The sequence below is a fragment of the Chiloscyllium plagiosum genome, unplaced genomic scaffold (genome assembly GCF_037043375.1).
Source record: "Chiloscyllium plagiosum isolate Xiang-an unplaced genomic scaffold, Cpla_swu_hap1 HiC_scaffold_5, whole genome shotgun sequence".
NCBI classification, from domain to species: domain Eukaryota; kingdom Metazoa; phylum Chordata; class Chondrichthyes; order Orectolobiformes; family Hemiscylliidae; genus Chiloscyllium; species Chiloscyllium plagiosum.
Window position 1 is genome coordinate 73455236 of NW_028270143.1, and position 14451 is coordinate 73469686.

At 39.4% G+C, this 14451-nt stretch overlaps 1 protein-coding gene across 2 annotated transcripts in view; it reads left to right on the forward strand.

The window, feature by feature from the left end:
• The window catches only part of LOC122549954 (V-type proton ATPase 116 kDa subunit a 1-like), a 140626-nt gene extending 129350 nt beyond the window's left edge, over positions 1-11276 (forward strand). For both annotated transcript variants that reach the window (XM_043690237.2, XM_043690238.2), the window contains 2 exons: positions 2921-3083; positions 11095-11276. In XM_043690237.2, coding sequence (XP_043546172.2) covers positions 2921-3083; positions 11095-11176 — 245 coding nt within the window. In that variant the 3' untranslated portion in view covers positions 11177-11276. The remainder of the gene's footprint in view (positions 1-2920; positions 3084-11094) is intronic.
• The last annotated feature ends 3175 nt before the right edge of the window (positions 11277-14451 follow it).

A 14451-nucleotide genomic window follows, 5' to 3' on the forward strand; every position in this document is an offset into this window, starting at 1 on the left:
TTGATTTTCCTGTTTCTCGGACGCTGCGTGACCTGCTGTGCTTTTCCAGCACCACTCTAATCTAGACTGTCATATGGTATAAATGTGTGTGCACAAACATTTACAATATCTTGACACCGTTGTACCCTCATAATACCTTAATTTTTCACTTATATCTATTATGCCTTGGTATGACCCTAACATCAGTAGCTGATGAGAAGACGGAGAATAGTGCCCTCAGTATATGATAACTTTGGCAGGTGTCCTTTTGTGTGAGAGGCCTTGAGGATGCTAACAAACTGGGGATCTCCAAACAGGGGCTCTTCACTGCCTTACCTACTGGAGGCTGTGGGGTCATGGAAAAGAGGATAAGGAGTGACAACTGACCTAAGGAATTTCATCCTCTCCAGATGGCTAACTGACACTTTTCCTCCACTTCAGTGCACAATGTCACTTCCCTCTATTTCTGATGAAAAGTGATACCTGAAGAGAGGTCTAGGTGTCTCATTCCCCTCTTATCTAACCATTGCTGCACTGGGCCCTAACCAGAGCAACATGTTACAGGTTCATATGTACATCGGTCATATGATAGACCTGGCTATTTGTGGCAGTCATCAACCTGTCCATTGGAGGAAGCTATGAGCTCATATGAATCAGATGAAAGGAGAGCACGAAGGCAGTCAAAGCCTGTTAAAAGAGCAAGTGAAAGGAGGTCCTGTGGCGGTCAGCACCAGTTAGAGTAGCTGATCGAGTCCAATCCAGATGATAAATTGGAGACATGGTGGTATATAAAAAGACACTTAACTCCCTTGTCCCCACACAAACCCAAACCATACTCAGGTTACTGACTACAATTGGTCCCCGAATGGCTCACCACGTACAATGATTACACGACCTGACCTCTTTTGCCATGTGGTACTGATGATGACCACATATTTTCCAGCCTGGCCTTTCTCCCAGTTTGCAAAATCCCTGTGCTGTATAACTTTATCAGACATCCTTTGATGCAATGCCACAGTGTCTCCAAATGCAGCAAGATTTAAATAACATTCAGGCTTGGGCTGAAAAGACCATACAAGTGCCAGACAGCGACTTTCTACAACAAGATAGAATCCAACTAATACTCCTTGACATTCAATGATATCACCAACAATGAATCCCTCACGATCAATATGCTGGGGTTGACCAGAAACTAAACTGGACTAGCCATTTAAAAGCTGTGGCTACAAGAGCAGGTCAGAGGCTGGACATTCTGCTGCATGTAACTCAACTCCCAACATCCCAAAGCCTATCCACTAACTAAAAGATGCAAGTCAGGGGTGTGATGGAATACTCTCTACATGTCTGGATGAGTGCTGCTCCTACAGTACTCAAAGCTATTAACACCATCCTGGACAAAGCATTCCATTAACACCTTCAGCATTCATTCACTCTGCCACTGACACAGAATGACAGAAGTGTGTACTATCTATAAGATATACTGCACAAATCTCAAATGTTCTTTAGGTAGCACCTTACAAATCCACTACCACCAAGAAGGACAAGGATAGCAGACACATGGAAACATCACTATCTGCAAGTTGCCCTCCAAGCCACATACCACCTGACTTGAACAATATGATTCTCCTTCACTGTCCCTGGGTCAAAATCTTGGAACACGTTTCCTTGCAGCATTATGGATTTACCTAAACCATCTGGTCTGCATGGTTCCCAAAAAAACAGCTTACTACCACCTTTGAAAGGCAATTAAGGATGGACAATAAAGGCTAGCCGAGCCAGTGACACACGTACTCTGTGAATGAATAAAAAGTGATCACTTACATTAGTGTTTGGAGTCAGTTGTTAAGAGTTTGTGACAAGCTGGAATCCACAGCTGGAATCTTCTTCCAGGCTGGGGAGGAAGACATCCCACCACTCCTGGTGAGCAAGAAAACCTGCAGGATGTATCTTTGAACTGCATTGTTGTTCCTTCACTGTCACTGGCTCAAAATCCTGAAACTCACTCTCAAAAATACTGTGGATTTGCCTACACCACATGAACTGCTGTAGTTCAAGAATGTAGCTCACTACCACCAGTGAGGGCAATTATGGAACAGCAATAAATGCTGCTAACCAACAACAGACATATATAGTGAATTGTTTTTACAAAAGACACTAGATACTGTTGTAATTGTGCAGATAATATACATTTTCAGACAACCACCACTGGAAGTGTGTTGTACAAGCTTGTTGGATTCTTGATCACCGTAACATCAAATCATTGTCATCATCCTGCTTTTAGGTTTAGACTCATTTTGTTTCATATAGTAAAGAACAAATTAGTTAGTTTAATAAGGATCTGTTGCCTTAAAAAAACACAGTACATTGGATGATTGCAATCAGGTACAAGTTATACTCATATGACAGACACTGTTACTGAAACTACAAGGATCAATCTTCTTTAAGATCCAAAACTGTCTATCTTACCACACTAAAGTCCCTATAACAGCATCAGATGGGATAGAATTTAATACAATCTTCAGTATTAACGCTTTCAGAACCAGTTCCTTATACAATAGATACTTACCAGTGTCGAATTTTTATACTTCACCCTGATCTGAAATTGAGTCAACTGATTGGAGGGGCACTTCCTGCCCATTCATTCCACGTAATAGTATATGGGCCATGTTGCTATCACATTTATGATTTGCACCTTAATTGGGTACACTGCGGTTTTTGACATGAATAAAAACGGTGTGCACTTCTGTCCCTGCTGTCAGGAACTGCACAGTTCTGATTAAAGTCCACCCCACAATAATAAAGATGACAAAGAATAGGTTGGTGGTTGCCTGCCACGCAAAACAATTTCGAATCAAACTTACATCAATTAAATAATCAAAGCCATTATTTTAGGAAATTAATCACACCGAGAAGACACTAATCAATCTTTTCTTTTCTCCAGAACTTTCTGAGGTGTTGTGGCACATGGTGCTACGCAATGGCTTCACTGGCTTAAGCTCTGTTGGACTCACAATCACCTTTGCTGTTTTTGCTGTTCTCAGTGTGGCCATTCTACTCGTCATGGAAGGTCTTTCTGCATTTCTGCATGCTCTACGTCTACACTGGTGAGCATATAGGAGAACATGCGAGGTGTGAAAAGTGATTAAAGAGATCTGGCCTAGAAAATACATTACATATTGCTTCCTGTTATTGTGAACAATTTTATTGCACAATGTAAGTTTGTTTGATCAGACACAAAAGTTATATTTTATCATTGCAGAAAAAAATTCAATTTCAATAATTAATTCCTGCAAATTAATTTGGAGAGAGATTTAATTACTTTATTTTGGTACAGTATATGAATAAATAAATTTTAATGTCAATTAATTAACAAAACACTTGTTCTACAACTTGGACTTTAGTAAAAAGCTTGCAGAGTAAGTTGACTGCAGCAGATATTCCAGATTTAGATCATTATTGTCCATTAAGATTTACAAATGTCATGAATTTCCTGTAAGAATCACGCTTCATAATCATATTCAATATGTCTGGACTATCTATAAGGCTTGCTGTCATTCTTGAAAACATCCTAAGGTAAGTTGTTCTATAGTAACAGGAATTGCTGGAAAAGCTCAGCATCTGTGGAGAGAAATCAGAGTTAACATTTCAGGTCCAGTGACCCTTCCTCAGAATTGATGGTAGCTAGGAAACAGTTGGTTTTTATGCAGAAGATAGGGTGGGGCGAGGTGGTAAGGAGTAAATGATAAATGGAGATAGAGCCCAAAGTGAGAGAAGAACAGTTAGAAGACAAAGGAGTCAATAACAATCAGCCTGAGAGAATAAAATATCTATTAATGGAGACTAATTTCGTCTCCATTGCATCTGTTCTGATAATGCCAACTTCGACAATGGAGCCTCCGAAATGTACACCTTCCTCAACCAAGATTTCTCCAGCACCATATTTGACAGGGCCCCAGCCAGGTCGAACCCACATCCCACACTTTAGCCTTCACCTACCTCTCTTTCCTCTCATAACAGTGATGGGGTCTGCCCCAAATCTACCTCCCAATGATCCACCTGCTGGCTACTCATCCCTCAAGCACTCTCACCAGTACTACATTGTTATATCAAAGCACCCTGTTTCCACATGCCCAGAACATCAAAACTCTACTAACATTTGGTAATTTCAGGATCTCTCTCTCCCAATAATCACACATTCCAAACCTCTACCCATATCAGACAATGTCTTATGCCCATAAACCAGCAAACTCTTCACTGGGATCCGACACTTCAAACAAGGACAAGTTATACAGTAATTACAAAGTCAAAGGAGCAGATAATAATCAGAAGCACTGATTATGGTTTCTAGGGAAGTGCCAGCACAATCAAAATTAGTAGCAGAAATATTATTAGCACCGGCATAGTATTTGATAATAAGATGCAATTGCACTTACTCAATCACCACAAATCAGTAATCCTGATAATATGTTTTGTATTACACATCATAAAGCAATGAGTCCTCAAGATCACTATAAAGAATGCCATCGAAAACTGACTAGTATTTACATACCTTAAAAGCTAGATTTGATGAAGGTGAGGTTATTCTCAACAGCAAAAATTACCAACTCTTTTAAATATTTAATTAAATCTTTCAAAATGTTTGTATTTAACAAGGATTGACACTGTCAGAAGAGTTCTGCTCTACTAATTTTAAAACTTCTCTGCAGAGTCAGTTGTGACAGGGTTGATTTGCAGCTTGGCCACCAAATGTAAAGCTCAAGTTGACAACTGTTTTGCCCACTCAAGTTTTAGTACCATTGATTGATTTCAAAGAAACAGCCAGACAACAACACCAGTTTAACACCCATGCAGGAGACTGAAATCTATCCTACAGTTTCCCAGATGATCCTAAGGCATGGCTGTTGCACATTCATTAATGGCAATATTCCAACGGTTCCTTACAGCTCGTCCAGGTTCGATACAGCTCACCTCTAGAAAGGGCAGCTCTCAACAGAGAGCTTATTGAACCTATTTAAGAAGGTAAAGATTTCCAATAATCACTGCCCCCTGACAATACTGGCCTGACCCAGCTCTACCTTTATAATCTGCAAACAGCAGTACAGGCCGTATACTGTGGATCTATTTCATATCAAAGGAGTTACATTAAATTGGTATAAAGTGTTGAGTAGGATATCCTGAGGATCAGTACAGGGACCCCTCATGTATATATAAATGAGACTAAACACATCATTCTGCACTTAGTGTATATGAGTATTATTTGCAGATCATACAAACACACAGCCTTATAAATTAACTTTGAACATTTTCAAATTTTTTCTTTGATCGCTTTTTAGAATAATATCATGTCTTCCCTAAACTCTGCCATTGCTACATAATAATTCAGAATGGCTTCTGAGACTTGAGGAGCTGAATGTGTCACTTGTGCACCAATGCAGCTATAATCTAAATTTCCTTTCTACATGCATACTGTCATTGCTACTTTGGACCTAAACTGATTCTTTCCATTTTCTTTATTGTTTTCTTTATTCAGACCTTCACATATCCTTCTGTGTGTATCAGATGTGCGCTAGGTGGAAGCATTCTGGCCTCTGAGTCCAAGGGTTGTAGGTTCAAAGACCCAGTCCTGGACTTGACAAACAAAAATCAATGTTTAGATCCCAATGTCCCAGTGTAGGGCTGAGGGGCTGCTGTACCAGCAGAGACAAAAGTCACAGGACCCAGTGCTATTTTTAGCCCAGGTCCTCTGCTCCCAATCTGCCACTTAGCACAACAGGACCCCAGTTACTGCACCCTTATGTACCCAAACCCCTCCTCTCCTCCATTCCAGATCTTGGTCACTAGTGCTGGCCTTCTGTCCATAACAAAAAACTAGTAAAACTGGTAAATGAGATATACTGGACCAACTTGTCTTTCATTCTTCAAAGAGGAGGTCCAATATGTTCATTTCCAACTGGCACTGTTCCTGTTTCTGTCTGGGAGATGAGATGTTATATCAATACCACATCTGCCCTCTCAAGTGGACATGAAAGATCCCATTGCACTGTTTTGAAGGAGCGCACACAAGTTATTCCTCTATTTATCCCTTGATTAGCATCACAAAACAAAGCAGACACCTTTCTGGTTATGGGAGCCTGCTGGGCGCAAATTGATTGCCTTGTTTCCAACATTACAATAGTAACTATAAAGTACTTGGGATGTCAACCTACCATGAAAGATGTTACGTGACAGTGAGTCTTTTTTCTTCTCCCCATTTTTTCCCCTTCCTGTCACCTAACCGGACAAACTCTCAGCTCTTTTAACTCACATACTTTGCTCTGCTGATTTATGAATCAAACTAACATTATTCTTCTGCCTTTGTATTCCTCTGTCACCAGCCCAGGCTTAGATTCACCCGGAAAAGCCCACATTTGCTTTTGCGTTACTCCTGTCAAGATACCCATTGATACTTCCTCAAGAACAGCAACCACAACTTCTGCAACTTGCTGTCTCAATATCATTCCCCACAGCGTACCTCTTTGTGGTATGCTGTGCCACCCTCCTTCCCATTAAATCCCACAAACCAGTAGAACCTATTTTAAAACCTTACACCTAAATGCACGCAGTACTCAGAGTAAAGTTGGTGAGCTGACAGCACAAATAGAGACAATGGCGGGGAATACTGAAACTTGATTGCAGGAAGATCAGAAATAAGAGTTAAAAGGCCAAGGGTACTCAATATTCCGAATGGATAGACAAGAAGGAGCAGAAGGTTAAGTTGATTTATTTATTGTTTACGAATAATATCAAGTTTGCATTAAGAAATAATATTGACACTATCAACCAAATTGTTGAATTAGCCTGGGCGGAAATAAAAAGCAAGGGAAGAAACCCCAATGTAGGAGTAATTTACAAGCCTCCCCCAAACAGTACTTCCGAAGTCAGACATGGTATAAACCAGGAAATAATGAGGGCTTGTGAGAAGGGCACACCAGTAATTTAGGTTGATTTGAATATGCAAATTGATTGGATTAATCAACTTGGCCTCGAAGAAAGGTTCATAGAGTGCATGAGGAATTGTTCCTGAAAGCAACATGTTATGGATTCAACAAGAGAACTAGTTACTTTAGATTTGATATTCTGTAATGAGGAAGGATTGATAAGTGGTCTTCTGGTTAAGGATCCTCTTGGAAGGAGTGACCACAACATGTTAAGTTTCAAATTCAGTTTGAAAGAGTGAAGACAGAGTTGCATACAAGAGTTTTAGGGTTGGCTAAACTAATTATACAGGCCTGAGGAAGGAGTTGGCCTAAGTGGACTGGGCAAAAATATTGAAGGGCAGAACAGTTCAAGAACAGTGACAAATACTTAGAGAGAAACTGAATGCCTCACATTTAAAGTATATTCCTGAGAGGAAGAGGCATTGTAAGAAGGTGGAAAATCATCCATGGCTTAAGAAGGAAGTCAAGGACAACATAAAGGCAAAGACTAGGATATATCATACTGCAAAAGTTAATGGCACTCTGGAGGATTGGGCAAACTTTAAATGTTAGCAAAGAGTAACTGAGAACAAAATCAAATAAGCTAAGGTGAACTGTGAAAGCAAACTAGCAGAAAGCATAAGCCCTGATATCAAAAGCTTCTGTAAGTATAAAAAATGGAAGAGAATAGTGAAAGTAAATGTTGGCTCTTTAGAGGATGAAAATGGCAAGATAATAATGGGAAACGTGGAAATGGCAGAGATGCTAAACCAATATCTTTTCTCTGTTTTCAGAATGGAAGGTAATAATTCCTTCCCAAAAACTGCAGTTACTACAAAGGAATTTGGTGAAATATAACTTGGAAGAAGGTATTGAGTAAACTGAAGGGATTAACTGCACTTACATCTCCAAGGCCTGGTATCCTGCACCATATACTATTAAAGGAGGTGGCAGCTTTTGTTTTGGTTTTCTAAAATTCCCCAGATTCTGGAAAGACACCAGTGGATTGGATACATGCAGATGTGACATCTTTATTCAAAAGAGGATATAGACAAAAAGTGGGAAACTATAGACCAGTAAGTTGCCCTCTGTAGTAGGGAAGTTGCTGATGTCAGTCAGAAAGGAGGAGATAACTGAAAACTTGAAAAAACAAAGCTCAGTTTACCAGTGTCAGCACAGTTTTATGAAGGCAAGTCGTGTTTGACAAACTTGCTGGAGTTCTTTGAGGATGTAACCAGCAAGGTAGATAATGGGGGTTTGGTGGATATGGTATGACAAAGTGGTGTATAAAAGACTGATCCAGAAGGTCAGATCCCAGGGGGTTAAGGAAAGCAGATTGGCTTAGATTGAGGATTTCGGATTCTGGATTAGTGGTACTGGAAGAGCACAGCAGTTCAGGCAGCATCCGAGGAGCAGTAAAATCAACATTTCGGGCAAAAGCCCTTCATCAGGAATAAAGGCAGATAGCCTGAAGGGTGGAGAGATAAGATTCTTGTAGAGAGAGGAGGAAAACTTCTTCAAGGCAGGCATCCTTGCAAGAGGATTCGCAGTAGGGTTAAAATCAACTAGGTAAAAACAATGACTGTAGATGCTGGAAACCAGATTCTGGATTAGTGGTGCTGGAAGAGCACAGCAGTTCAGGATTTGCTGACTTTTAGAAAACAGAGGGTCAGAATAAATGGGTCCTTCTCTGGATGGCAAACTGTAACTAGTGGGGTGCCACAGGGTCCAGTTCTTGGACTTCAACTATTTATGTTCTACATAAATGATCTGTAGGTAGGGACAGTGTAACAAAGCAAACTTCACAGATGACACTAAAATAGGTGGGAAAACAGGCAGTGATGAGGAGGTAAAGAGTTTACAAACATATATTGATAGGCTAGGAAAATTGGCCAGAATCTGGCTAATGGTATTTAATGAGGATAAGTGCAAAGTTATCCATTTTGGCTGGAGAAACAAAAAGGCATATTATTATTTAAATGGGAAGCAGATTCAAAGTCCAACAGTGCAGAGGGATCTAGGTGCCTCTGTACATGATTCGCAGGTGTAGCATATAAGAAAGGTGAATGAATTCTGGCATTTATTGCAAAAGGACTGGATTATAGAAGTAACTAAGTGTTGTCAAAATTATATAAGGCATTGGTGAGACCATATCTGGAATATAGTGTCCAGTTTTGGTCTCCTTACTTGAGGAAGGAAGTGATGGCACTGGAGGCAGTTCAGAAGAAGTTCACAAGGTTGATTCCAGGGATGAAAGGGCTTTTATATGAGGAGTGGTTGAATAACTTGGGCTGGTACTCACTGGAGTTCAGAAAAATGAGGGGGGATCTGATTGAGGTGTATAAAATGCTAAAGGGGATTGCTCAAGGTGGATTTGGAACATGTATTTTCCCCTTTTGGGACACTCTCAACAAAAGGGTAGAGATAGAGTGAGAAGTGATAGATTCAAAACTGAGATGAGGAGAAACTACTTCTCTCAGAGGGCTGTGAATCTGTGAAAATCAGTGCTGTGCAGGCAGAATCAATCAACAGATTCAAGAAAGAAGTAAGTATGTTTCTGATGAACAGCAGGATAAAAGGTACGGGAAGCAGGCAGGAAAGTAAAGATGAGACAAGGATAAGATCAGCCATGATCATGTTCAATGGTGAAGCAGGCTAGAAGGGTTGAATTGCCAACTCCTGCTCTTATTTCTGATATCCCCATGTATGCGAGATGTCTCTGAAGTGCCATAAAACATTTTGACACATCTTTTCATTTCATAGACATACTACGTAAATGAAATTGTCAATATTAATCCTGATAGTGTTGTTGTAGCTAGAACAGTTGCATTTGAGAAGGTCATTTGGCAACAAGCGTTTTCTGCAGAAAACTGCTACACCAAAGAATAACTTATTTGTGACACTGAATTGAAGCTGAGGGTATAGAAATAACTCTGAACTGCCTTACAAACTCCATCACAATGGGCTGGAGAACAGTGAGTAGCACTGAAATTGCAGGGCAGTACGATAATTACTGATCTTATGTCCATTTTGATGCTGTTATCCTTGGGCTGTAGCAACATAAAATAAGTCCAGTAGACATACCCTACTGTATTCCTCTGTATTAGCATATTGATGAGTTAAAAATGTGATAAATTAGTAAAATCTTTGCTTTGGTAATTGATACTACACCCCATAGTTCGGACAAAGGAGGTGAGAAAGTCTAAAAGGAATTCTTGACTTCATGCCAAGGACAAATCTCTTAGCCTTCAACAGAGCTGTGTTCAGTGATTCAGAGTAATCACATAGAATCTTATCTCTAACTGCAGCAGCATTACTAGTTATAATGAATGTGACTGCCTAAATTAATTTCTGTCACAGATTTCTTTCAGTCAGACCAAAGAGAATATAGTTACACTGCACAAATTAAAAATTTCAATTAGTATTGAGGATATGACAGATGTTTCACCATCAAATGTTGGGAGACATTGGACTGTATGACCTTTAGTATCCAAAATCACAAGAGACATGTCCTGCCTTCTGCCTTCTTTTACGACATTGACTTTTTTATATTGCACTGAAACGAATACACAAATCTCAAACATAAAATCCTCCAGACAACAGCAAATTTCCATTATCTCAACTTGCATGCTTTCACATTTTATCAGTCAGCAAAGCTGCTTGAAACAAAGAGTTAAATAGTTCCTTAGGTAATTCAGTTTTGAATCTGAAAAATAGTTCCTGGCATCTCTTTGTTACCTTACTTATGAGTGAAGGAAGGTCTCAGATCTAATTTGAACCATTGATTCCCAGCCCAAGCATGTTCTCCTCTTAAGCCACATCATCGCTGAAGCTTGTACTGAATTAAACCCTATATTCACAGATCTCAATGAAGCAACACAAAAATATATAACTAAAATGAGAGAATAACATCTACATTCCTTTGTGTTATTGTATAAACAAAAAGGAGTATTTTCTTTCCTTCTTCGAAGTCAGTATGAAAAATGTCAGAAAGCGAAACAGTACCGACGATTGGAAATAGCAGTAATGTAGCTTGAAAGCATTTTCATGATTTTTTTTGTGAAGGACCAGCTAAAGGTCACTGTTCAATTCTACAGCAAACATTTTGTGTTATCCCCTTTTCAGAATATGTACCAACTTCTGTTTTTATTTCTTGCAGGGTGGAATTTCAAAACAAATTTTACAAAGGAGCAGGTTATAAATTCATCCCCTTCTCATTTAGAGATATATGTAAAAGATAACTCAGCAATTAACAGATTGCATGACAAATATTTCTTGTTATGTAAGATGTCTTTAGAGATGTAAAATATTTTATGTTTAGTAACATCAAATGTAAACCTATTATTCATTGATAGTGCATAATTCATCAGATGTATTATGAATAAACCATGTAGATTTGTCTTAGTAGAAATTGTAATGCAGACGAATGTTTTAAAATATTAGTCCTCAAAAATATGTTTTATTGTGATTCTCACCAATGTGTCTGTATAATGTACAATAATACAAGCATACTTATTGCAAGTGTCAGCACATACGATTAGTTTAATGAATTGCTGAGTTATTATTTGAGGACTGCTGTCTATAGTCACAGATTTTTATGGTATTCTGGCATTCTGCTTCGTTGTAGTAGCAGGAGAGTTACATGAACAAAATCTTGCATTTCTAAAAGCTTTTCATGTCCAAGAAACACTTGAAAGTGCAAACAGGGAGTTAGGAGGGCTAAAGGGGGCTATGAAATAGCCCTGACCATCAGGGTTAAGGAGAATCCAAAGGCATTTTATACAAAAATAAGGAGGAAGAGGATAGCAAGGGAAAGAGTAGGCCCACTCAAGGATAAAGAAGGGAGGTTATGTGTGGGACCAGAGGAAATTGGGGAGATCTTTAATGAGTACATTGCATCGGTATTCACCAAAGAAAAGGACATGAAAGATGTTGAGGTTAGGGAAAGGTGTGTGAATACTCTCGGGCAGATCAACATAATAAAGGAGGAAATGTGGGTTCTTGAAATACATTCAGGTAGACAAGTCCCCACGACCAGACGAAATCTATCCCAGGATACAGTGGGAGGCAAGGGAGGAAATAGCTAGGGCCTTAACAGGTACCATTACATACTCTTTGGCCTCAATGAGGCTCCAAAGGACTGGAGAATGGCCATTGTTGTTCCTTTGTTTAAGAAGGGGAACAGAGATAATTCAAATAACTACAGGCTGGTTGAGCCTAATATTAGAGGTGGGAAAGCTGTTGGAAAGATACTGAGAGACAGGATTTATTCACATTTGGAAGTGAATTGACTTGTTAGTGATAGATTTGTGTGGGGAAAGTCATATCTCACCAACTTGATTGAGTTTTTTTGAAAAAGTGACAAGAATGATTGATGAGGGAAGGGCAGTGGCTATTGTCTACATGGATTTTAGTAAGGCATTTGACAAGGTATCCCATGGCAGGGTGGTACACAAGGTACAGTCTCATGGGATCCAGGGTGATCTGGCTAGATGGATACAAAACTGGCTTGTTCATAGAAGACAGATATTAGTAGTGGAAGGGTGCTTTTCAGAAGAGATCAGTAACTATTTAGTGGTCTTCTGGGACCTTTGTTGTCTGTAATATACATAAAAGATCTGGAGGAAAATGTGGTCTGATTAGTAAGTTTGCGGATTACACCAAAATTGGCAGAGTTGCAGGAGGATTGCCAAAGGATGCAGCAGGATATACATAGATTGCAGATTTGGGTAGAGAAATGACAGGTGGAGTTTAATTCAGACAAATATAAGGTGATGCATTTTGAAAGATTAAATTCAGGTGTGAATTATACAATAAATGGCAGAACCTTTAGGAACATTGACATCTGGCATACAAGACATCTGTACAGGTTGACAGATCCCTGAAAATGGCAACACAGCTGGATAAGGTGGTCATACAGCATGTTTGCCTTCATTGGCTGGGGCATCAAACATAAAAATTGACATGTTATGTTACAGCTGTATAGAACTATAGTTGGGCCATATTTGAAATATTGTGTGCAGTTCAGGTCACCACACGAGCAGAAGGCTGTGGATGGTTTCGAGAGGGTACAGAGAAGGTTTACCAGGAAGTTGCCTGGTTGGGAAGATTTTAGGTATGAGGAGAGGTTGGATAACCTGGATTGTTTTCACTGGAAAGACAAAGGCTGAGGGATGACCTGATAGAGATCTACAAAATTATAAGAGGCATGGATAAGGTGGATAATCAAAGGATTTTTCCCAGAGTGGAAAGGTCGACCATAAGAGAGCATAAGTTCAAGGTGAGAGGGGGAAAGTTTTGGGGAGAAGTGGAGAGAAAATCTTTCACACAGTGGGTGGTGGGTGCCTGGAAACAGGCACGTTAACAACATTTAAGGCATATCTTGATAGATACACGAACATGAGGTGACCAGAGGGATAGAAACTGCACATGGGCAGTAAGTAGGGGTCTAAATAAGGATTTGGATTGGCACAGGATTGGTGGGCCAAAGGGACTGGTCCTGTGCTGTATTGTGTTGCATTGTATTGTTTTACATAGAATTATACATTTATCCAACTGTTATGGTCCCAAATGATGTTATTATTGGACAAGTCAAATCCCAGTCTAAAATCTGGTTTGATAGATCATATTCTTTAAAATATTTTTTGAAAGTTCTAGGCTTTTGCTGAAACGCAGTTGTGCAATGCCACATGTTTGGTTTCCAAAATAAAATCAGGACTTATTACACAGAAATAAAGTGATGAAATAGAACAAATCAAGTTATTTATACACAAAACTATGTGAAAGATTTTGAAACACATGGCAAAACAAAATTCCATCTATCCCAAAACCATCTCTTTACAGCATTCAAATGCCAGAGGAAGTGTTCCCTTCTCTATTACATCTATAAGTTTAACTTAACTGTTTCTTTCAATTTCTGGTCTCAAAAGTATGAGAGTTTGATAGCCTTTTTCTTGATTTTTCGCAGAAACAAGCTTCAAATAAACCCTACAGGTTTCTTCTGGGTGGCATGGTGGCACAGTGGCTAGCACTGTGCCTCACAAGCCGGGGTTCAATTCTTTGGGTGACTGTGTGAAGTTTGCACATTCTCCTTGTGTCTGTAAAGGCTTCTGCAGTGTGCTCTGGTTTCCTCCCACAGTCCAAAGATGTACAGGTTAGGTGGATTAAGAATGATAAATGTTGGGTTACAGAGATAAAGAAAGGTGGGACTGGATGGGATGCTCTTTGGAGGATTGGTGCAGACCATCTGCACTGTAGGAATTCTATGATTCTGGTGTGGAATTTCCAAACAAAAACCCTTTCAACCAAGATAACCAATTTTATGACTATTCTGAATGAACGCCTTTCTCCAGAAGAAACTGTCCTTAATCTCATCCCAGCCAGGTCTTCTATATACTGCAAAAAAACACGTTTCAAACTTAAGGCTTTTCCTAAGTAAAAAACAATTCTTAGTTCTCCTAAACCAAACGTAAGCTAATGATTTTTGATGTTTGCTTTCTGCGATCATAAAATTCTC